The sequence below is a fragment of the Rutilus rutilus genome (genome assembly GCF_951802725.1).
Source record: "Rutilus rutilus genome assembly, chromosome: 11".
NCBI lineage: Eukaryota > Metazoa > Chordata > Actinopteri > Cypriniformes > Leuciscidae > Rutilus > Rutilus rutilus.
The window spans coordinates 21,969,838-21,997,065 of NC_140216.1; the positions used below are offsets into that span (position 1 = coordinate 21,969,838).

Below are 27,228 nucleotides of genomic sequence, written 5' to 3' on the forward strand. Positions count from 1 at the left end.
TTTGTACTACCTTCTGGCCAAGTTTCAAGTCTCTAGCACTTACGGTTTAGGCTGCACGATGCGTTTTACGGCAGAATAATAATAATAATTAAAGCTGCAAGCAGCATTTATCGGGGTTCAAGCAGTTAAGGCCTTTAAGGCCTTTAAGCACAAAAGCATCAAAAGTTATTAAGATTTATTTAGCAAGCATGTAACCACTGACATAATAGATGGAAAAGACCATTTACAGCCAATACAGGCAATTTGCCATGGGATATATATGGTTTTAAAGCTTTTTAACAGTTATAGCGCCACCTATGGTCCGATCTCCATAAAATTGTTTACTGTGACCTCAAATTGAACCCATACACATGTGTACTGAGTTTGGTGAATATATCTCATTTACTTCTTGAGTTATAGCCATTTGAGTAAAATAGGCTCCTCCCACAACGATTTGCCACATTCTAGAATTATTTAATATGATTCTAGCATGATTTACTATCATATACCATGTTCCAGAATGATTTATTAGGATTCTAGCATGATTTACCTTGATACACCTCATTTCAGTATTATTTACTATGATTTACAATGTTTCTAGCATGATTAACCACATTACTAGCAATTATGTGAAGTGTCAGTGCAAATGAGGTGATGAACACTGACAAAATATTATTGTGTTATAATAGTTAGTTATATACGTGATTTTTAGTGTGTGTCCAAGTATGAATGCAAAAGCACATGTAAAATATTTCATTATTAAGTAGAATGGCCAGCAGAGGGCACTAGAAGACCACTTATTGGCTCACTTTCACTTTAAACTAGTTTTCTGCACTAAAGCAAACCAGTTTTTCCATGTTAACTCAATGCATGCTTACACACACACACACACACACACACACACACACACACACACACACATACACACACAGCATAGTTAACCATGATTTACCATGATATACCACGTTCTAGTATTATTTACCAGGAGATAAACGACAATCTAGTATTATTTACTTTGATTTACCATGTTTCTAGCCTGATTTACCACATTACTAGCAATTATTTGAAGTGTCAGTGCAAATAAAGTGATTAACACTGACAAAATATGATTGTGTTATAATAGTTATTGCTATATAAGTGATTTTTTAGTGTGTATTCAAGTATGAATGCAAGCACATGTTGAAATATTTCATTAATAAGTAGAATGGCCAGCAGAGGGCAGTAGAAGACCACTTATTGGCTCACTTTCACTTTAAAACAGTTTTCTGCACTAAAGCAAACCAGTTTATCCATGTTAACTCAATGCATGCTTACACACACACACACACACACACACACACACACACACACACACACACACACACACACACACACACACACACACACAAACACACACACACACACACACACACACACACACACACGTCTGATTCACTATCTTTGTGGGGACTCTCCATAGACGTAATGGTTTTTATACCGTACAAACTGTATATTCTGTCCCCTTACACTAACCCTACCCCTAAACCTACCCATCACAGGAAACATTCTGCATTTTTACTTTCTCAAAACAACTCATCCTGTGTGATTTATAAGCCTTTTGAAAAGTGGGGACCGCTGGCTGGTCCCCACAATGTAGGTGATCTCAGGTTTTACTATTCTTATGGGGACATTTGGTCCCCACAATGTAATATAAACAAGGGCGCACACACACACACACACACACACACACACACACACACACACACACACACACACACAGCAAAGTTAACCATGATTTACCATGATTTACCACATTACTAGCAATTATTTGAAGTGTCAGTGCAAATAAAGTGATTAACACTGACAAAATATGATTGTGTTATAATATTTATTGCTATATAAGTGATTTTTAGTGTGTATTCAAGTATAAATGCAAGCACATGTGGAAAAATTTAATTAATAAGTAGAATGGCCAGCAGAGGGCAGTAGAAGACCACTTATTGGCTCACTTTCACTTTAAACCTCATGATTTTGACCAGTTTTCTGCACTAAAGCAAACCAGTGTTTCCATGTTAACTCAATAATGCATACTTGCTACATATGCTACACACAATAATGCTACACACACACACACACACACACACACACACACACACACACACACACACACACACACACACACACACACACACACACACACACACACACACACAAATGTTTCAGTGATATTGGTGTCACATTCACCTTCATCACATTCACCTTCTGTCTTCATCACATTCACCATCTGTCGTCATCACCTGCACCTGCTCCTCATCACCCTCCTCATCATCACCTGCTCCTCATCATCATAACCGTCACCTGTTGTCCTTGTCTTGATCTGTGTATTTAAGTTCCCCTCTCATCCATTATCATTGTCGGTTATTGTTTGTGCACTAGCACTCTGTTATGTTTGTTTTCATGTTGGAAAATAAAACCTTTGTTATATTTGTACCACACACACACACCATCATTTATCATGATTTACCATGGCTGATACCAATACCAATATGAGAAAATGACTATTTTAAACAGCAGGGGGCAGTAAAATACCACTTATTGGCTTAACATGCCATTAATTCATATCATTTTCACCTTTTTAACTGTTATAGAGGCAAATTTTGTCCGATCTGTCTGAAAATTTTCATGCTTGTTCAGGGTGATATTTCACACGTTCTGACTTGTTTTTAAGAAGGTCTGAGCATTGATTAAAGAGATATAGGCTTTCGGGGACACTTGGTCAAGGCCACGTATTGAAGTGACCCTATTATAGTCATCCAAATGAAGTAGTTCAACTTTTTCTGATAATTATTGATCTAGAGAGTCCAGAGAATTGTACTGCACTAGTTTTGAACATTATGATATGAAAATTATTTGATCATAGATGAAACAGACCATTTGCAGCCAATACAGGCAATTTACCATAGGAAATATATGGTTTTAAAGCTTTTTAACAATTATAGCGCCAACTATGGTCCGATCTCCATAAAATTTGGCATGCTTGTTAAAGATGTTATGGCACATATTCCCACCAATTTTTGTGAAGTTCTGAGTTTTCATTTATGATTTATAGGCTTTTTAGTGCATTTTGCCACACCCATTTTCTTTATGACCCTATTATAGCCATGCGCAAAATGCAAAAGTTCAACTTTTTTTTGATAATTATTGATCTAGAGAGTCCAGAGAATTGTCCTAGACTGGTCTGGTTCCGATCGGGCGAAAAACCTAGGACTAGTTCGCAAAAGTAGGTTTTTAACATATTCGCGAATAATTAATGAACGGTTTGATTGACAGCAATGGTTCTTGAGGCAAAGTTGTTCAGCATGAGCAGATCTATTAAATGATATGCATTTTGTGACAATAAGTGTAACACCACGTGATTACAGAGCCATAAAACTCGTTAGCGCCAACTAGTGGCCGATTTCTTTCAAAATTCTTACAGACCTCTAGGGCCATGAGTCGAACATGCCCACCGAGTTTCGTTCCGATCGGGCTCCGTTAACCTTGTCTAATAGGTGCTCAAACTTCATTGGCCGATGGCGGCCATGTTTTTTGAGATACACCAATGTCCTCATAGACATACATGGGGCCTTGGACCAAGACACTGCATGCCAATTTTCAAGTCAATCGGACTAACGGTCAGGTGGTTATAGCCTGTTTTATGTTTTTTTCATGTTATAGCGCCACCATGTGGCCAATCGCCACGATTTTTTTACTGTGACCTCAGATTGACCTCTTACATATACGTACCGAGTTTGGTGAAGATACCTCATTCATTTCTGGAGTTATAGCTGTTTTAGTACAATAGGCTCCTCCCACAACATACATTTTGGCGCCCCTTAGCGACCGTGAATCGAAATTTCGACTTTTTTTCGATAATTATTGATATTCAGACTCCAGAGAACATTTCTGCACTGGTTTGGTTCCGATCGGACGAAAAACCTAGGACTAGTTCGCAAAAGTAGGTTTATAACAAAATTCAAAATGGCGGAAAAATTTGCATACCGGAAATGAAATCGGAGATATACGTTTTGTTCTTCAAGTGTCCAGCTTTCCAATGATATAAGACACTTGAGTCTACGACATACGGTCTAGGAGTTATGAACAGTTTCGCGCTTTTGGTTGCTATAGCGCCACCTATGGGCCAATCGGGGTCATACTCTCTGAACCTCTCCTCGATTTTTGTACTACCATCTGGCAAAGTTTCAAGGTTCCAGCTCTTACGGTTTGGGCTGCACGATGCGTTTTAGCGGAGAAGAAAAATAATAATAAAAATCAGTACAATTACAATAGGGTTTCAGCACTTCGTGCTTGAACCCCTAATAAAAATCAGTACAATTACAATAGGGTTTCAGCACTTCGTGCTTGAACCCCTAATAATAATAATAATAATTAAAGCTGCAAGCAGCATTTATCGGGGTTCAAGCAGTTAAGGCCTTTAAGGCATTTAAGCACAAAAGCATCAAAAGTTATTAAGATTTATTTAGCAAGCATGTAACCACTGACATAATAGATGGAAAAGACCATTTACAGCCAATACAGGCAGTTTACCATAGGAAATATATGATTTTAAAGCTTTTTAACAGTTATAGCGCCACCTATCGTCCGATCTCCATAGAATTTTTCATGCTTGTTAATGATGTTATGTCACATATGCTGACCAATTTTTGTGAAGTTCTGAGTTTTTATTTAGGATTTATAGGCTTTTTAATGTATTTTGACACGCCCATTTTATAAATTACCCTATTACAGCCATCCAAATGCAAAAGTTCAACTTTTTTTTGATAATTATTGATCTAGAGAGTCCAGAGAATTGTCCTAGACTGGTCTGGTTCCGATCGGGCAAAAAACCTAGGACTAGTTCGCAAAAGTAGGTTTTTAACATATTAATGAATAATTAATGAACAGTTTGATTGACAGCAATGGTTCTTGAGGCAAAGTTGTTCAGGATGAGGAGATCTATCAAATGATATGCATATTGTGTGGATATTTGTAACACCACGTGATTACAGAGCCGTAAAACTCGTTAGCGCCAACTAGTGGCCGATTTCTTTCAAAATTCTTACAGACCTTTAGGGCCATGAGCCGAACATGCCCATTGAGTTTCGTTCCGATCGGCCTCCGTTAACCTTGTCTAATAGGTGCTCAAACTTCGTTGGCCGATGGCGGCCATGTTTTTTTAGATACGCCAATGTCCTCATACACATACATGGCACCTTGGACCAAGACACTGCATACCAATTTTCAAGTCAATCGGACTAACGGTCAGGTGGTTATAGCCTGTTTTATGTTTTTTTCATTTTATAGCGCCACCATGAGGCCAATCGTCGCGATTTTTTTACTGTGACCTCAACTTGAGCTCATACATATGTGTACCGAGTTTGGTGAAAATATCTCATTTCGTTCACGAGTTATAGCCATTTTCGTATAATTAGCTCCGCCTCCTGCGAACGTTTTGATACCCCTTAGCAACCGTGGATCGAAATTTTACATTTTTTTCGATAATTATTGATCTTCAGACTCCTGTGAATATTTCTGCACTGGTTTGGTTCCGATCGGGTGAAAAACCAGGGACTAGTTCGCAAAAGTAGGTTTTGGACAAAATCCAAAATGGCGGGAAAATTTGCATACCGGAAATGAAATCCTTGAGGCCTTTTTTGTTCGGTTTGACCCAAGGATTCCAAAGATATAAGACACTTGAGTCTGTGACAAAGGGTTGATGAGATTTAAGCAAAAATATGCCATTTTTTTGTTTTTTGCACTGTAGCGCCACCTATTGGCCAATCTAGCTCATATTCTCTGAACCTCTCCTCGATTTTTGTACTACCTTCTGGCCAAGTTTCAAGTCTCTAGCACTTACGGTTTAGGCTGCACGATGCGTTTTACGGCAGAATAATAATAATAATAATAAAAATCAGCACAATTACAATAGGGTTTCAGCATTTCATGCTTGAACCCCTAATAATAATAATTAAAGCTGCAAGCAGCATTTATCGGGGTTCAAGCAGTTAAGGCCGTTAAGGACTTTAAGCACAAAAGCATCAAAAGTTATAAAGTTTTATTTAGGAAGCATGTAACCATTGACATCATAGATGGAAAAGACCATGTTCTAGCATCATTTACCATGATATACCACATTCTAGCATGATTTACCATAGTATATCGTGATATACCATGGTTTACCATGATTTACCATGAATTTATCTCAGTTTATCTTGATTTACCATGTTCTAGCATGATTTACCATGATATACCACATTCTAGCATGATTTACCATAGTTTATCATGATTTACCATGGCTTACCATGATTTACCTTGTTCTAACATAGTTTACCATGAATTTATCTGTTTACCTTGATTTACCATGTTCTAGCATGATTTACCATGATATACCACATTCTAGCATGATTTACCATAGTTTATCTTGATTTACCATGGTTTACCATGATTTACCCTGTTCTAGCATAGTTTACCATGAATTTATTTTAGTTTACCTTGATTTACCATGTTCTAGCATAATTTACCATGATATACCACATTCTAGCATGATTTACCATAGTTTATCATGATTTACCATGGTTTACCATGATTTACCCTGTTCTAGCATGATATACCATGATATATCACGTTCTAGAATGATTTACCAGGATTCTAGCATGATTTACCTTGATACACCACATTCTAGTATGATTTACTATGATTTACCATGTTTCTAGCGTGATTTACCATGATTTACCACATTACTAGCAATTATGTGAAGTGTCAGTGCAAATGAAGTGATAAACACTGTCAAAATATGATTTTGTTATAATAGTTATTGTTATATAAGTGATTTGCACAAAGCACATGTGAAAAGACTTCATAAGTAGAATGGCCAGCAGAGGGCACTAGAAGACCACTTATTGGCTCAGTTTCACTTTAAATGTCATTATTTTTACCAGTTTTCTGCACTAAATCAAACCAGTTTTTCCATGTTAACTCAATAATGCATGCTTACACACACACACACACACACACACACAAAGACAAATGTTGTTGTTTTTTTCAATGCTATTGGGATATGTCATTATGAAAATGTATTTCAATGGTCTATAAACATTTCACAAAGTATTTGTAAGCTATTAAGCAGAGATTATTCAGAATTTATTCAGAAACCTAAGACTACACACACACATTATGTTGTAGATACAGATATTTGAAATATATAATGTGATCAAACTGTCAATACTAATATTTTAACAGATGGATTTTGAGTAAATGTAATTGTAAATGTTAAAATAGGGATTTTATAAAGTCTAAATATAAATTATAGAACAATATGACAAAATGACTATTTTAAACAGCAGGGGGCAGTAAAATACCACTTATTGGCTTAATATGCCATTATATCCATATCCTTTTCACCTTTTTAACTGTTATAGAGGCAAATTTTGTCTGATCTGTCTGAAAATTTTCATGCATGTTCAGAGTGATATTTCACATGTTCTGACTTGTTTTTAAGAAGGTTTGAACATTCATTAAAGAGATATAGGCTTTCGGGGACACTTGGTAAAGGCTACATTTTGAAGTGAACCTATTATAGCTATCCAAATGAAGTAGTTCAACTTTTTCTGTCAATTATTGTTCTAGTGAGTCCAGAGAATTGTATTGCACTAGTTTTTAATATTATGATATGACAATTATATGATCAGAGATGGAAAAGACCATTTATAGCCAATACAGGCAGTTTACCATAGGAAATATATGTTTTTAAAGCCTTTTAACAGTTATAGCGCCAACTATTGTCCGATCTCCATAAAATTTTGTATGCTTGTTAAAGATGGTATGTCACATATGCTCACCAATTTTTGTGAAGTTCTGAGTTTTTGTTTAGGATTTATAGGCTTTTGATTGCATTTTGCCAAGCCCATTTTATAAATTACCCTATTACAGCAATCCAAATGCAAAAGTTCAACTTTTTTTTGATAATTATTGATCTAGAGAGTCCAGAGAATTGTCCTAGACTGGTCTGGTTCCGATCGGGCGAAAAACCTAGGACTAGTTCGCAAAAGTAGGTTTTCAACATATTCATGAATATTTAATGAACTGTTTGATTGACAGCAATGGTTCTAGAGGCAAAGTTGTTCAGCATGAGCAGATCTATCATATGATATGCATTTTGTGACGATAAGTGTAACACCACGTGATTACAGAGCCATAAAACTCGTTAGCGCCAACTAGTGGCCGATTTCTTTCAAAATTCTTACAGACCTCTAGGGGCTTGAGCCGAACATGCCCACTGAGTTTCGTTCCGATCGGCCTCCGTTAACCTTGTCTAATAGGTGCTCAAACTTCATTGGCCGATAGCGGCCATGTTTTTTGAGATACACCAATGTCCTCATAGACATACATGGCACCTTGGACCAAGACACTGCATACCAATTTTCAAGTCAATCGGACTAACGGTCAGGTGGTTATAGCCTGTTTTATGTTTTTTTCATATTATAGCGCCACCATGAGGCCAATCACCGCGATTTTTTTACTGTGACCTCAACTTGAGCTCATACATATGTGTACCGAGTTTGGTGAAAATATCTCATTTCGTTCACGAGTTATAGCCATTTTCGTATAATTAGCTCCGCCTCCTGAGAACGTTTTGATACCCCTTAGCAACCGTGGATCGAAATTTTAACTTTTTTTCGATAATTATTGATGTTCAGACTCCTGTGAATATTTCTGCACTGGTTTGGTTCCGATCGGGCAAAAAACCAGGGACTAGTTCGCAAAAGTAGGTTTTGGACAAAATCCAAAATGGCGGAAAAATTTGCATACCGGAAATGAAATCCTTGAGGCCTTTTTTGTTCGGCTTGACCCAAGGATTCCAAAGATATAAGACACTTGAGTCTGTGACAAAGGGTTGATGAGATTTAAGCAAAAATATGCAATTTTTTTGTTTTTTGCACTGTAGCGCCACCTATTGGCCAATCTAGCTCATATTCTCTGAACCTCTCCTCGATTTTTGTACTACCTTCTGGCCAAGTTTCAAGTCTCTAGCACTTACGGTTTAGGCTGCACGATGCGTTTTAGGGCGGAATAATAATAATAATAATAAAAATCAGCACAATTACAATAGGGTTTCAGCATTTCATGCTTGAACCCCTAAAAATCAGTACAATTACAATAGGGTTTCAGCACTTCGTGCTTGAACCCCTAATAAAAATCCTTACAATAACAATAGGGTTTCAGCACTTCGTGCTTGAACCCCTAATTAAAGCTGCAAGCAGCATTTATCGGGGTTCAAGCAGTTAAGGCCTTTAAGACCTTTAAGCACAAAAGCATCAAAAGTTATTAAGTTTTATTTAGCAAGCATTTAACCACTGACATATATGACTCCAACGTCACAGTCAGTGTTATGCTGGGATTCACTCATTTTTCAGCGGTCTTTTGCAAACAGGAGATTTACACATGAAGGAGGAAACAATGGTGTTTGAGGCTCAAGGTATGTCAGTTCCATGTCCAGAACTCTTATCATTCAACTATGCCAAGATAAATACAGTTTTCAATTGTATGGCACCTTTAAAATAGATGATTAGTAATATAATGCTTACTTGGAGTCTGAAATGGCTTTAACAAAAGAAGAAAAATAGTCTTAGATTTCTGTTCATTCTAATCATGTACAAATAAAGTAGCACAGTAAGATTACATTTATTTGAATGCATTAGTGAGTGTGTGATTGTGCTGTGTGTGCAGCATGTCAATACTAAAAGTGAAGGTGTAGTTGATATCTTTGGTGATAATATCTGTAGTAATCATAAAAAAACAATTAAGAAATAAAGAATTAAAATTACAAATAATATTCTATTAAGATATGAGTTATAATAACATGATTTGCAATAGTAATAATATCAATAATATATGCACAATACACACAGATTAGACTATCAGGTCTGTGTTTTACAAAAACATTAGTATTGCAGCCAATGTGAGTCTGTGGGATTTATAAACAGACAAAATATGATTTGAAATGTTATTTTAATGATTTTATTAAGTTTAAACAATATTTCAAATGGGAAAAAAATGAAAAATAATATTTTAGTGAGCAGAATGAACCAATGAGTGTTCTTCTTCTGGTGGTTAAAATGTAAATGAAAACAATAATACTTAAACAATAATACTTAATACACTAACCATGCTTGAACACACACATGCACACACATTTTGTTGTAGATGTAGATATTTAAAATAAAAGATAGGTAACAAAATGATAATTGCAAATCTCCTCTGTATAACACCATTTTCAGATTTCAAATAAATCACTGAGAGGCAGAATTGTTCAAACTGAGAGCTCAGTAAAAATGAAGTGATAAACTTTGACAAAACATGACTGTGTTATAATAGGTGATTTTCATGCAATAATTTTATATAGTCCAAAAACTTATGCAAAAGCACAGATGAAAATATTTTATTAAGTAGAATGTCCTGCTTCCATAGTAGAAGACCACTAATTGACTCACTTTCATTTGAAAGACTTTTTTTATCCACCAGTAAAACAAAGCAGTTTCTCCATGTCCTTTCCATTAAGCATGCTTACACACACAGACACACACACAAACACATCCACACACACACACACACACACACACACACACACACACACACACACACACACACACACACACACACAAAGACAAATATGTTTTCAATGTTTTTAGGATGTGATATTGTGAAAATATCTTCATCTCCTCATCTTGAACAACTTTGCCTCAGGAATCACTAATGTCAATCAAACCGTTCATAATCATAAAAAAATAAAATATATACAAATATCATAAAAAAAAAAAAATCATAATAAAAAAGATTGCTTCTTAAAGCATTTGTTTATTTCCCAATACTGAAAGCGAATTAAAAGATCATGCGTAATCCTGCTGCTCCCTCTAGTGGACAACAGTGGTATCATAGCTTACATTTTACAGTTGAAGTGTTTGAATGAATGAATGGGAATTTGTTTTTTTACTTATATTTCAGGAACCAAAAGGCGAAAAATTCTGAAACTCAGAGCATAGATAGTGCTTGAGGAGCCCTGTTGAATGAGACCATCAAGGTGTTTTTGGGCGATTGGGGCTGGGAGTTATGGCTGTTATAAGGCATATCTGTTCGGGCTATTATCTCTGGAATGCCCAGGGCAAATAACACCACATTTGAATCGAAGCTAGCCAAAGACGGGACCTTTCCAACGAGCTCTCACACAATGTTCGGGGTGGTCTGGGTCGGGAGTAATGGTCGTTCAAAATCGGGGGTCCCGCGGACTGGCGATGCGCGGGGGGCGCGCTCCCGAGGCCCGCGACGACACGTTTCGATCAAGAGCCCGGAGATGTCCTCACCATCAAAATTTGAGCGCGCAACGACTTTCCGTTTTCGAGTTATGAATGAATTTGTATTCGGGGGCGTGGCTTAAATGCCGTTATACTTTCGTTTCATTTCATTCATTTACTTTCGTCCATTTCCATATCTCAGTGTAACACAATTGTCAATAGTAATACTCAATAGATGAGTTTTGACAAAATGTGATTGTAAATGTTAAAATAATGATTTTATAAAGTCTAAATATGAATTTTATAACAATATTAGGGAGTAGTATGATGAAATGACAGCAGGGGGCAGTAAAATACCACTTATTGGCTTAATATGTCATTATATTCATATAAAATCACCTTTTGAAGAAGTTAAACTTTTTTTCTGATAATTATTGATCTAGAGAGTTCAGAGAATTGTGCTGCACTGGTTTTTAACATTATGATATGAACATTATATGATGATAGAAGACACCATTTACAGCAAATACAGGCAATTTACCATAGGAAATATATGGTTTTAAAGCGTTTTAACAGTTATAGCGCCAACTATGGTCCGATCTCCATAAAATTTCCCATGCTTCTTTAGCAGGTTATGACACATATGCTCATCAATTTTTGTGAAGTTCTGAGTTTTCGTTTAGGATATATAGGCTTTTGAGTGCATTTTACCACGCCCCTTTTCTAAATGACCCTATTACAGCCATACTCATGCAAAAGTTAAACTTTTTTTTGATAATTATTGATCTAGAGAGTCCAGAGAATTGTCCTAGACTGGTGTGGTTCCGATCGGGCAAAAAACCAGGGACTAGTTCGCAAAAGTAGGTTTTTAACATATTCATGAATATTTAATGAACGGTTTGATTGACAGCAATGGTTCTAGAGGCAAAGTTGTTCAGGATGAGCAGATCTATCAAATGATATGCATTTTGTGACGATAAGTGTAACACCACGTGATTACAGAGCCATAAAACTCGTTAGCGCCAACTAGTGGCCGATTTCTTTCAAAATTCTTACAGACCTTTAGGGCCATGAGTCGAACATGCTCATCGAGTTTCGTTCCGATCGGCCTCCGTTAACCTTGTCTAATAGGTGCTCAAACTTCATTGGCCGATGGCGGCCATGTTTTTTGAGATACGCCAATGTCCTCATACACATACATGGCACCTTGGACCAAGACACTGCATACCAATTTTCAAGTCAATCGGACTAACGGTCAGGTGGTTATAGCCTGTTTTATGTTTTTTTCAATTTATAGCGCCACCATGAGGCCAATCGTCGCGATCTTTTTACTGTGACCCCAGAGTAAGCTCATACACATGTGTACCAAGTTTGGTGAAGATACCTCATTTACATCGGGAGTTATAGCCATTTTAGTAAAATAGGCCCCTCCCACAACGTACGTTTTGGCGCCCCTTAGCGACCGTGAATCGAAATTTCCACTTTTTTTCGATAATTATTGATATTCAGTCTCCAGAGAACATTTCTGCACTAGTTTGGTTCCAATCGGGCAAAAAACCAGGGACTAGTTCGCAAAAGTAGGTTTTTGACAAAATTCAAAATGGCGGAAAATCTATCATGGCGGAAATGAAATCGGAGATATACGTTTTGTTCGTCAGGCGTCCAGCTTTCCAATGATATAAGACACTTGAGTCTACGACATACGGTCTAGGAGTTATGAGCAGTTTCGCGCTTTTGGTTGTTATAGCGCCACCTATGGGCCAATCGGGGTCATAATCTCTGAACCTTTCCTCGATTTTTGTACTACCATCTGTCAAAGTTTCAAAGTTCCAGCTCTTACGGTTTGGGCTGCACGATGCGTTTTACGGCGGAATAATAATAATAATAATAATAATTAAAGCTGCAAGCAGCATTTATCGGGGTTCAAGCAGTTAAGGCCTTTAAGCACACAAGCATCAAAAGACATTAAGTTTTATTTAGCAGGCATTTAACAATTGACATAATAGACGGAAAATACCATTTACAGCCAATACAGGCAGTTTACCATGGGAAATATATGGTTTTAAAGCTTTTTAACAGTTATAGCGCCACCTTTGGTCCGATCTCCATAAAATTTGGCATGCTTGTTAATGATGTTATGTCACATATGCTCACCAATTTTTGTGAAGTTCTGAGTTTTCATTTATGATTTATAGGCATTTTAGTGTATTTTGCCAAGCCCCTTTTGTAAATTACCCTGTTACAGCCAGGCAAATGCAAAAGTTCAACTTTTTTTCGATAATTATTTATCTAGAGAGTCCAGAGAATTGTCCTAGACTGGTCTGGTTCCGATCGGGCGAAAAACCAGGGACTAGTTCGCAAAAGTAGGTTTTTAACATATTCATGAATATTTAATGAACTGTTTGATTGACAGCAATGGTTCTAGAGGCAAAGTCGTTCAGCATGAGCAGATCTATCATATGATATGCATTTTGTGACGATAAGTGTAACACCACGTGATTACAGAGCCATAAAACTCGTTAGCGCCAACTAGTGGCCGATTTCTTTCAAAGTTCTTACAGACCTCTAGGGGCTTGAGCCGAACAGGCCCACTGAGTTTCGTTCTGATCGGCCTCCGTTAACCTTGTCTAATAGGTGCTCAAACTTCATTGGCCGATAGCGGCCATGTTTTTTGAGATACACCAATGTCCTCATAGACATACATGGCACCTTGGACCAAGACACTGCATACCAATTTTCAAGTCAATCGGACTAACGGTCAGGTGGTTACAGCCTGTTTTATGTTTTTTTCATATTATAGCGCCACCATGAGGCCAATCACCGCGATTTTTTTACTGTGACCTCAACTTGAGCTCTTACATATGTGTACCGAGTTTGGTGAAAATATCTCATTTCGTTCACGAGTTATAGCCATTTTTGTATAATTAGCTCCGCCTCCTGCGAACGTTTTGATACCCTTTAGCAACCGTGGATCGAAATTTTACATTTTTTTCGATAATTATTGATATTCAGACTCCTGTGAATATTTCTGCACTGGTTTGGTTCCGATCGGGCGAAAAACCAGGGACTAGTTCGCAAAAGTAGGTTTTGGACAAAATCCAAAATGGCGGGAAAATTTGCATACCGGAAATGAAATCCTTGAGGCCTTTTTTGTTCGGCTTGACCCAAGGATTCCAAAGATATAAGACACTTGAGTCTGTGACAAAGGGTTGATGAGATTTAAGCAAAAATATGCAATTTTTTTGTTTTTTGCACTGTAGCGCCACCTATTGGCCAATCTAGCTCATATTCTCTGAACCTCTCCTCGATTTTTGTACTACCTTCTGGCCAAGTTTCAAGTCTCTAGCACTTACGGTTTAGGCTGCACGATGCGTTTTACGGCAGAATAATAATAATAATAATTAAAGCTGCAAGCAGCATTTATCGGGGTTCAAGCATTTAAGGCCTTTAAGCACATAAGCATTTAAGACATTAAAATTTATTTAGAAATCTTTTAACCACTGAAATAATAGATGGAAAAGTCAATTTACAGCCAATACAGGCATTTTACCATAGGAAATACATGGTTTTAAAGCTTTTTAACAGTTATAGCGCCACCTATCATCCGATGTCCATAACATTGTTCATGCTTGTTAATGATGTTATTGTACATATGCTCACCAATTTTTGTGAAGTTCTGAGTTTTCATTTAGGATTTATAGGCTTTTTAGTGTATTTTGCCACGCCCATTTTCTAAATGACCCTGTTACAGCCACCCAAATGTAAAAGTTCAACTTTTTTTTGATAATTATTGATCTAGAGAGTCCAGAGAATTGTCCTAGACTGGTTTGGTTCTGATCGGGCGAAAAACCTAGGACTAGTTCGCAAAAGTAGGTTTTTAACATATTCATGAATATTTAATGAACTGTTTGATTGACAGCAATAGTTCTTGAGGCAAAGTTGTTCAAGATGAGGAGGTCTATCAAATGATATGCATTTTGTGACAATAAGTGTAACACCACGTGATTACAGAGCCATAAAACTCGTTAGCGCCAACTAGTGGCCGATTTCTTTCAAAATTCTTACAGACCTCTAGGGCCATGAGTCGAATATGCCCATCGAGTTTCGTTCCGATTGGCCTCCGTTAACCTTGTCTAATAGGTGCTCAAACTTCATTGGCCGATGGCGGCCATGTTTTTCAAGATACGCCAATGTCCTCATACACATACATGGCACCTTGGACCAAGACACTGCATACCAATTTTCAAGTCAATCGGACTAACGGTCAGGTGGTTATAGCCTGTTTTATGTTTTTGTCATGTTATAGCGCCACCATGTGGCCAATCGCCGCGATTTTTTTACTGTGACCTCAGATTGACCTCTTACACATGTGTACCGAGTTTGGTGAAGATACCTGATTTACTTCTGGAGTTATAGCCATTTTAGTAAAATAGGCTCCGCCTTCTTCGAACGTTTTGGCGCCCCTTAGTGACCGTGAATCGAAATTTCAACTTTTTTTCAATAATTATTGATATTCAGACTCCAGACAACATTTCTGCACTGGTTTGGTTCCGATCGGGCGAAAAACCTAGGACTAGTTCGCAAAAGTAGGTTTTGGACAAAATCCAAAATGGCGGAAAAATTTGCATACCGGAAATGAAATCCTTGAGGCCAATTTTGTTCGGCTTGACCCAAGGATTCCAATGATATAAGACACTTGAGTCTGTGACAAACGGTTAATGACATTTAAGCAAAAATGTGCAATTTTTTTGTTTTTTGCGCTGTAGCGCCACCTATTGGCCAATCTGGGTCATATTCTCTGAACCTCTCCTCGATTTTTGTACTACCTTCTGGCCAAGTTTCAAGTCTCTAGCACTTACGGTTTGGGCTGCACGATGCGTTTTAGCGGAGAAGAAAAATAATAATAATAAAAATCCTTACAATTACAATAGGGTTTCAGCATTTCATGCTTGAACCCCTAATAAAAATCAGCACAATTACAATAGGGTTTCAGCATTTCATGCTTGAACCCCTAATAAAAATCAGCACAATTACAATAGGGTTTCAGCACTTCGTGCTTGAACCCCTAATTAAAGCTGCAAGCAGCATTTATCGGGGTTCAAGCATTTAAGGCCTTTAAGCACATAAGCATTTAAGACATTAAGATTTATTTAGAAAGCTTTTAACCACTGAAATAATAGATGGAAAAGTCCATTTACAGCCAATACAGGCAAGCTTTTTAACAGTTATAGCGCCACCTATAGTCCGATCTCCATGATATTTTGCATGCTTGTTAATGATGTTGTGGCACATATGCTCACCAATTTTCGTGAAGTTCTGAGTTTTCGTTTAGGATTTATAGGCTTTTGAGTGCATTTTGCCACGCCCATTTTCTTTATGACCCAATATACCCGTGCGAAAAATGCAAAAGTTCAACTTTTTTTTGATAATTATTGATCTAGAGAGTCCATAGAATTGTCCTAGACTCGTTTGGTTCTGATCGGGCGAAAAACCTAGGACTAGTTCGCAAAAGTAGGTTTTTAACATAATTACAAATATTTAATGAACGGTTTAATTGACAGCAATGGTTCTTGAGGCAAAGTTGTTCAACAAGAGGAGATCTATCAAATGGTATGCATTTTGTGACAATAAGTGTAACACCACGTGATTACAGAGCCATAAAACTCGTTAGCGCCAACTAGTGGCCGATTTCTTTTAAAATTCGTACAGACCTCTAGGGCCATGAGTCGAACATGCCCACCGAGTTTTGTTCCGATCGACCTCCGTTAACCTTGTCTAATAGGTGCTCAAACTTCATTGGCCGATGGCGGCCATGTTTTTTGAGATACGCCAATGTCCTCATAGACATACATGACACCTTGGACCAAGACACTGCATACCAATTTTCAAGTCAATCAGACTAACGGTCAGGTGGTTATAGCCTGTTTTATGTTTTTTTCATGTTATAGCGCCACCTAGTGTTCAATCGTCGCGACTTTGTTACCGTGACCCCAAATTGAACTCATACACATATGTACCAAGTTTGGTGAAGATATCTAATTTACTTCTCGAGTTATAGCCGTTTTAGTAAAATAGGCTCTTTCCACAAAAATCAATTAGCGCCCCCTAGAAACCATGAATCGAAATTTCAATTTTTTTTCGATAATTATTGGTAACCAGACTCCAGAGAACATTTCTGCACTGGTTTGGTTCCAATCGGACAAAAAACCAGGGACTAGTTCGCAAAAGTAGGTTTTTGACAAAATTCAAAATTGCGGAAAAATTTGCATACCGGAAATGAAATCGGAGATATACATTTTGTTTGCCATGAGGTCTTGATTACATGGATATAAGACACTTGAGTCTACGACATACAGTCTAGGAGTTATGAGCAGTTTCGCGCTTTTGGTCGCTGTAGCGCCACCTATGGGCCGATTTGGCTAAGTCCGTGTATCTGAGTAGCGAGCAATACTACTACCATTTGACCAAGTATCACGTCTCTAGGCCTTACGGTTTTGGCTGCACGATGCGTTTTAGGGAAGAATAATAATAATAAAAATCCTTACAATTACAATAGGGTTTCAGCATTTCATGCTTGAACCCCTAATAATAATAATAATAATAATAAAAATCAGCACAATTACAATAGGGTTTCAGCACTTCGTGCTTGAACCCCTAATAATAATAATAATATTAAAGCAAACACAGCTCTGGTATCGGAATAGTATCGGTATCGGCCGATATCCAAATTCAGGTATCGGGATCAGATCGGAAGTGAAAAAATGTGGATCGGTGCATCCCTAGAACCAAATCGGTACGGGTGTCATGGTTCGGTGCATGAATTTACACACAGAATACACAGTATAAAAATAAATAAAACTCGCGTTCAAATGAATTAATGTAATGCAGAACTACTGTTAGATACGCAGGTTCTTTAGGGACACCTAATCTGTAGCCCCGCCTTAGGCTAGGTTTGTTTATACTTTCGCGAGCCTCCGCTGACCGCGCGCGCGCGCCTCCCCAAATGGACGAGGCATTTATACTTTGCGTTCGCCGGTGTACTATTCTTTGAAATGACAGGGTGCGACTCGGTGTAACTGTCCATCAGGAATCAGCGGTGAGAAATAAGGTACACTAGTGAATGTTTATTTTAGTAGCCTACAACAACCTTTAGTACACCAAAACCACACTACAAAAGAATCGTGTAAAGCAGGAAACCAGATTATTCCGTGACATTAGAAGAAAATGGATATGAGAACGTAACCTACAACTAAATTAACGTTATCTTACATAATTTCTAAACATTTGTATTTAGTTTTGTGAACCTTTTTATAAAACATGGCTATTTATTTTTATTTAAAGGGCTTATGTCTGCTATTTTGTTAATGTACATTAAGCAACTCATTTAGATGCAAGAACTGGCTGCCGGTGCTGTGAGATGTACATGCTTGGCCAGATTCGGCTCGAAGTTGTGCGTCTTCGGATGCGGAGCCGTGCACACTAAAAAACCGTGCACTGCACACCGCCACGCAAAATTAGGGCTGTCGCGGTGAAGGATTTTCCCTTGCGGTAATTTTCAGTGGGCCAATAGCGCGATATGCGGTTTTACCGCATTTATTAATTTATTTAGATGTATTTGTTGCTATATAAATAAGTGTCACGATGTGGTCAGTATGCACAAAAGCGAGAACATTTTAAGTAAACAACAAACCGAAACTAAAAAGCGTCTCTGCGCATTGAAAGCCTGTCACTCAGCGCGCAGTTGTTACGGCAACGGACTGTCGTTGAGTGAGTCATTAAACCATTCATTCAACAACACGTTCAAAAACGCTGATTGATTCATTAAAAGATAGTAATGAAACAAGGTTAATTATTTTTAACTTTGAGCTCCACTTTTCAAGGCTCAGCTGACCAGCAATGCGTCGCATGGGAAATGCTGAAGCTTCATAGAGATAAATGGCATTGATTCAATGCGTGACTCACTGAGTTTTGTTTCCCGCGACCGCGAGTTCCTCGCGCTGTGGATGCTGACCAGCGATGTCGCTGATGCCATTCATGGTAAATACCCTTTATTTTAAACGTTCAAAGGATGACAGGACAAATATTTAACTTTCCTTGGACACGGCAACCTTTTCACGAATATGACTTGACCTCAAAGACAGACGCAGGTAATCGCACGCGCTCAGTCGATCTCTCTCATTCACTGTCCGTTTAGGCTTAAGTGCAACTCCACGAAGCCTCTGTACAAATCACCACGATAAAACCATGATCACCATGTCTTATTATCATTATTAACTTATTTAACATTCAATACACATGCACAAAGTTCAAATCAAGAAGGGTGTAGCCTTATGAAAAAAGAAAACGCAAATATCGCGGTTGCTGTGGTTACTTGAATTCCTCTGCGGTTGGCTTGTCAGTAGAGCGGTAATACAATATTGCAGTTATCGTGATAGCCCTACGCGAAATGTGGCCTTGCACACTAGGGCTGCAACAACTAATCGATAATAATCGATTATGAAAATCGTTGTCAACGAATGTCATTGTCGATTAGTTGGTCTGCTCACATCACGGGGAGCGTTACTGATGACGTCCCTTTCATGACAACGCAGTCACGCGAAATGGCAGAGAGTAATCGGAGAGAAACATCAGCACGGCAAGCAAAAACTGTATTCTCATTATATGATGATGTGAAAATGGTATAGTCTAGTTTAATTCAATACTACAGTGTAAACAGCTTTGTTTACTAACTTCGGGACAGTCACACTAGATCTATTTTGTATCGAGCATCAGGTTGCGCAATCAGTTCGCTCGCAACATAAGTGATGGATTAAAATAGCGCTACCGCATAAATAGGTTAAATTAAATGGTATTTACAAAGTGAAGCACTAAATATAAAGGCAGTTAATAACAGCAGCAGTAAAATATTGTTTTTTAGTCACTGTAGTCAGTGGTTTTCAGCGAATGCTTGTGCAGTAATACATCATTTTTCCTGTACTTTTAATCAAGCCTGTTGTCAGCTGCGTACCTCCATTCCGCTCTCTTTTTATAGCATTTGTCTACTACTATGTAAGGGATAATCCCGCTTATTACATGGCTACCCACCAAATAAATCAATAATTTTACACAAAATATTGATTTAAAAAGGAGTTTATTGATTTAAAAATGATTGTATTGCTTCCGCTAAAGAAAATACTCCGTTCCGTCTCTACGGTTAGAATCCTGCGTCCATAGCAACGCTCTGTTTTTCTGGTGTGTTATACTTCGCAGCGGTCTGTTATCAAGAAATAACAGATTGCATTCTACATTGGAATTCAAAATCTGCTGCTTAATATCTTATTACAAACATGTTTGTGTCCTAATTTCATAATGTGAAGTTTATATGAGCAGCGCAACTCAATATTTTGTTTTGTTTATTTATATTTTGGATATTTAAAGAAGTTTTACTGTTTAAAAACTGGACAAACTTTTGTGTTTGGGGTTTAAAATGTAAAAATTAAAGATTATATTAGTAAAACTCAATGTGTGGCTTTTGCACTTTTTAAAGTACACTTTTACACATAAATACCCTGATTTAGGGTTTTATTTAGTTATAAACAAAAATCAAATTGAATTTAAAAAACCTATCCGATTAATCGATTAATCGAAAAAATAATCGTCCGATTAATCGATTATCAAAATAATCGTTAGTTGCAGCCCTATTGCACACCCAACGCGCACGACCGCCAACACCGCAATGACGACATTTTTGCCGCGCGCCCTCGCATAAATAAGAGATGCTTTATTTTCAGTTTTATAGCTGATTGTCTTGTTTACATCTTACTTTACACACTTCAGGGCAGGCTGTTGCAGCTAGCTCAGGGGAGAGACCGTATGACACTATGGTACAGCCTCAGACATGCACAATAAAAAATTTCTGCATTTTTGTTTTGCTTTTCCCTCCATTGTACCGAACTCCTACCGAACCGTAATGTCTGAACCGAATCGTGACTTCTGTGTACTGTTCCACCCCTAATGATTCAGGTTATTAACACACAATGTGGACACTTTTACAAAACCAATGCTAATTTATCATTTTCCAACTACAAAGACATGGATTATCATGTAAGCGTACATGCAAACGATCAGTACTAAGAAATTAATGTGTAATATGCTGTCCCATACCTTTGTTACTATCGATAAATCATTCCGTAAACCCAGGTTTGTCCCTAAAAGACAGAATGTGTGTCCTGGCATCATCAACAGGCCTTATCCTCGTCTTCCTTTTCAACATTATGGTGCTGAAAATAATTACATACACAATAAAAATCAATTACATTATCATGGGGAAACAAAAAAAATAATTAAATCAAACAATTTCAAGTAATGTAACGTTAATATTCAGTGGTTTAAGATCTAAATGTAGCTTGCACAGGCCAGACAACAGATATAAAACAGAAACGATAATTAGATTATTCAGGCATATTGTAAATATTGTAAGATAGATCAATAAACAGTTAAGTTAGTCTGTCAGCTGCACACGATCTGCAATCATGTCTGCTCAATTAAAATATAAGCGTCAAACCAATACATTAGTGGATTTTTGCAAAACTATAAAGCAAACGGAGTCAAATTATCATGTAATGCAATAAAATGCTTCTTATGCAGCCGCCATTATCAGCTATCGATCTATAAATAGCATCACCAGCTCATAACATTATCATCTATCGATCTGAATAAAATGCTACATCATTAACTATCATTTAACGTTAGTTGCGCTACGAAATTGAGTAAGAATTGAAACGAATATCATGTACAAAGTCAAATAACTTCACTTACCTCTTTCTCACATGAAGAGAGTGTGTTCAGAGTCGAAGCGCGTGGAACTTCCGGTTTAAAATGCCGTCCTTGACCGTGTCCGTGGGCTTTTAGCAGCTAATGTTAGCCATCTGATTAAAACCTTAACGTTACTTCATTAAGCATTATTCTGTTCACACGACTAGAAATACACATGAAACTATATCAAATGTTTAGTTAAATACTATAGGATTACAGCAAATTATTGCTTAGTCTACATGAAGTGTTTCTTCCGTTGAAACAGAGTCAAAACATGAGGAATTAAAGATTACAACCCAGAAACAGTGTGCGTCAGTGCGTCAGTGCGTGAGTGCGTGGGCGCATCCAATAAAACTACACGGCTCCTCCCTCCCTCTCCGTGGGCCTTTCTCATTGGCTAAAGCCACACACACATCCGGGAGTGTGTATCTGCTGCAATACCACGTTCCCAGCTACAGGGGCGATAGAGAGCATACACACTTACACACTCAAAACTGGTTTTTATTACCTTGTGGGGAAAGTGAAAAAAAAGCATGAGGCATATCAGCAGAGGCTACTGAGGCAGTTTACGTTGAAATCGGTGTGGGGCCCACCATTTTGGGCCCCACAACGTTGTTGGACCCCATACCGTTGGTGTGCTCCCGGTGACTGGGACCCACAAAGTAAGAAATACAAGTACACACACACACACACACACACACACACACACACACACACACACACACACACACACACACTGTGCATTCCAGCATTGCAATCTTGACATCGCAGCCGGTTCATTACAGCCGTAATAAAATATAATAATAAATATAAATAGTCAACCTATTTGCAGCAAATGATAGTAGATTTTAGATCAATATATTTGTTTTCCTTACAATTTTAATTAACACTAACTTTATTCTCATCTGAATTATAAATAATTTATTTCTGTATAAAATAATACTACCATTAAAAAATACATTTGATTGTCTTTTTTAATCAATGGAGAATGTGTGACTTAAAAATAAACAGATTAGTGCTCGGTTTGAGGACAAGAAATGAAAATCAATGCAATATGATGAATGTCCAAAAACGTACGCTCTTCTCTGCCCGTTCCTCGCCTCGCCATATATATAAATATATATATGGCAAGGCAAGGCAAGGCAAGTTTATTTATATAGCACATTTCATACACAGTGGCAATTCAAAGTGCTTTACATAGAAGAAATTAAAATAATAAAAAGAATAAGAATAATTAAAACAGTTTATACAGAAAATACAGTACAGTTCAAACAGTCGGACGAACATTGGCACAGTGCTCATTCATTAAATGCATAGCTAAACAGATGTGTTTTGAGTCTGGATTTGAAATATATATTTATTTTTTGTTACATATATATAATGTATATATATATATATATTTATTTTTTTGTTACATTTTTATCTCTCTCTCTCTCTCTCTCTCTCTCTCTCTATATATATATATATATATAAATATAGCTGCGAGCAGCGATGGAGGGCCCAAGCCGGTGACACCGCCACCCCGGTGGCTTTAGTGTAACTAAAGGCACCAGGGTGGCGGTGCCACCGGCTTGGGCCCGCAATCGCTGCTCGCAGCTATATTTAGGGCCCAAGCCCTGAAAGGGCGAAGGCCCTATTGTTTTCGTTAGGATTATTATTATTAGGGCCCAAGCCCTGAAGGGGCGAAGGCCCTATTGTATTCGTTAGGATTATTAGTGGTGCTTGCTGAAAGCAAGGCATCACTATTGTTATTGCTCATACTTATTATTCTTCTTATTAGTGGTGCTTGCTGAAAGCAAGGCATCACTATTGTTATTGCTCATACTTATTATTAGTGGTGCTTGCTGAAAGCAAGGCATCACTATTGTTATCCTCCATACTTATTATTATTATTATTATTTTTATTCCACTTTTTTTTCGGCGCGTAACTCGTCCCGCACCGTTTGTCACAGACCCATGAATGAGGTGTCAAATCGACCGGCTCATTGAGGAGAGGTGTGCTATGACTTTTATAAGCGATCGGGGGTACGGCGTTCGCCCCAGGGGCAAAAAACGGGCCAAAAAAAACGCATAGACTTAACATTGCAAAAAACTTTGACGAGTCATAGCTCTGAGCGAGGATTTCGCAGAAACGTGTGAGTTGCCACATTTCAAGAGGCTGACAGGCTCTGTAAGAACATACCTCACAATGGGGTAAAAGTTGCACCCCTGGGGGGCAGGAGCGTCCCAAAGTTTCCCATTGACTTACAATGGTGTAGGACGGCCCATTTCATGGGCCGTCCTACACATTGCATAGGGATTTTGTATTGAACGTAGCTCTGGATCACAGTGTCATAGAGACAAGGGGGCGGGCTCATTTTACTCAGACGACCATTCAGTCTCTCAGGATCGTTGTTAAGCTATCAAGCCACGCCCTAGCAACCATTTAGAGCCCCTTAGCAACAAGTTCCATAGACTTCCATTGAAAGAGTTCAAAGAGATATCTCCAGACTGAATTGTCATAGAAACATGGGGGTGGTCTCATTTGACTCGGGGCAGCAAACAGCCAATCATGAATCACCTAAACACTTCCAAGCCCCTCCCTAGCAACCATTGTCGTGCACCTTAGCAACCAAAACCATAGAGGGATATCTTCCATTCTGAATGTCACAGAGGCATGGGAGTTGGTTTATATCATTCATACTGACAAGAAGCCTTTGGAGTTTCATGATTGGCAGCTGACAAGCCACTCCCTAGCAACCAAACAGAGTACCCTAGCAACCAAAATTCAAAGAGGGTTATCTTCCATTCTGAATGTCGCAGAGGCATGGGAGTTGGTTTATATCATTCATACTGACAAGCAGCCTTTGGAGTTTCATGATTGGCAGCTGACAAGCCACTCCCTAGCAACCAAACAGAGTACCCTAGCAACCAAAATCCAAAGAGGGATATCTTCCATTCTGAATGTCACAGAGGCATGGGAGTTGGTTTATATCATTCATAGTGACAAGAAGCCTTTGGAATTTCATCATTGGCAGCTGCCAAGTAACTCCATAGCAACCAAAAAGAGTACCCTAGCAACCGTTTAGCAAAACGTATATCTCTGCATCAAAACATAGTATAGAGATGGAACTTGGCTCTTTTGACTAAATCATGGTAAACTATGGTAAATCATCCTAGAATCATAGTAAATCATACTAAAACATGGTAAATCATGGTATACTATAGTAAATCATAGTAAACTATGGTAAATCGTGGTAAATCATGGTAAACTATGGTAAATCATCCTAGAATCATAGTAAATCATACTAAAACATGGTAAATCATGGTATACTATAGTAAATCATAGTAAACTATGGTAAATCATGGTAAATCATGGTAAACTATGGTAAATCATGGTAAACTATGGTAAATCATGGTAAACTATGATAAATAATGCTAAAATCAGTAAATCATACTTGAACGTGGTATATCATGGTATACTATAGTAAATCATGGTAAACTATGGTAAATCGTGGTAAATCATGGTAAACTATGGTAAATCATGGTAAACTATGGTAAATCATGCTAGAATCAGTAAATCATACTTCAACATGGTAAATCATGGTATACTATAGTAAATCATGGTAAACTATGGTAAATCATGGTAAACTATGATAAATCATGCTAGAATCAGTAAATCATACTTGAACATGGTATATCATGGTATACTATAGTAAATCATGGTAAACTATGGTAAATCGTGGTAAATCATGGTAAACTATAGTAAATCATGGTAAACTATGGTAAATCGTGGTAAATCATGGTAAACTATGGTAAATCATGGTAAACTATGGTAAATCATGCTAGAATCAGTAAATCATACTTCAACATGGTAAATCATGGTATACTATAGTAAATCATGGTAAACTATGGTAAATTATGGTAAATCATGGTAACTATGATAAATCATGCTAGAATCAGTAAATTATACTAGAACATGGTAAATTGTGGTATACTATAGTAAATCATGGTAAACTATGGTAAATCATGCTAGAATCAGTAAATCATACTTGAACATGGTATATCATGGTATACTATAGTAAATCATGGTAAACTATGGTAAATCGTGGTAAATCATGGTAAACTATGGTAAATCATGGTAAACTATGGTAAATTATGGTAAACTATGGTAAATTATGGTAAATCATGGTAAACTATGGTAAATTGTGGTAAATCATGGTAAACTATGGTAAATCATGGTAAACTATGGTAAATCATGCTAGAATCAGTAAATCATACTTCAACATGGTAAATTATGGTATACTATAGTAAATCATGGTAAACTATGGTAAATCATGGTAAACTATGGTAAATCATGGTAAACTATGGTAAATCATGCTAGAATCAGTAAATCATACTTCAACATGGTAAATCATGGTATACTATAGTAAATCATGGTAAACTATGGTAAATCATGGTAAACTATGGTAAATCATGGTAAACTATGATAAATCATGCTAGAATCAGTAAATCATACTTGAACATGGTATATCATGGTATACTATAGTAAATCATGGTAAACTATGGTAAATCGTGGTAAATCATGGTAAACTATGGTAAATCATGGTAAACTATGGTAAATTATGGTAAACTATGGTAAATTATGGTAAATCATGGTAAATTGTGGTAAATCATGGTAAACTATGGTAAATCATGGTAAACTATGGTAAATCATGGTAAACTATGGTAAATCATGCTAGAATCAGTAAATCATACTTCAACATGGTAAATTATGGTATACTATAGTAAATCATGGTAAACTATGGTAAATCATGGTAAAGTATGGTAAATCATGGTAAACTATGGTAAATCATGGTAAACTATGGTAAATCATGGTAAACTATGATAAATAATGCTAAAATCAGTAAATCATACTTGAACGTGGTATATCATGGTATACTATAGTAAATCATGGTAAACTATGGTAAATCGTGGTAAATCATGGTAAACTATGGTAAATCATGGTAAACTATGGTAAATCATGCTAGAATCAGTAAATCATACTTCAACATGGTAAATCATGGTATACTATAGTAAATCATGGTAAACTATGGTAAATCATGGTAAACTATGATAAATCATGCTAGAATCAGTAAATCATACTTGAACATGGTATATCATGGTATAC

At 37.3% G+C, this 27,228-nt stretch overlaps 1 protein-coding gene across 2 annotated transcripts in view; it reads right to left on the bottom strand.

Moving 5' to 3' along the window:
* The window catches only part of LOC311299901 (uncharacterized protein), a 62,946-nt gene extending 39,400 nt beyond the window's left edge, over positions 1-23,546 (bottom strand). Inside the window, exons 1-2 of one of the 2 annotated variants that reach the window (XM_084423832.1) lie at positions 22,083-23,545; positions 21,429-21,544 (exon numbers count right to left, since the gene is read on the bottom strand). In XM_084423832.1, the coding sequence (XP_084279958.1) occupies positions 21,429-21,503 (75 nt within the window). In that variant the 5' untranslated portion in view covers positions 21,504-21,544; positions 22,083-23,545. Of the gene's footprint in view, positions 1-21,428 lie in introns of both variants that reach the window. The other variant, XM_084423833.1, reaches the window with a different exon arrangement.
* Between the last annotated feature and the right edge of the window lie 3,682 nt (positions 23,547-27,228).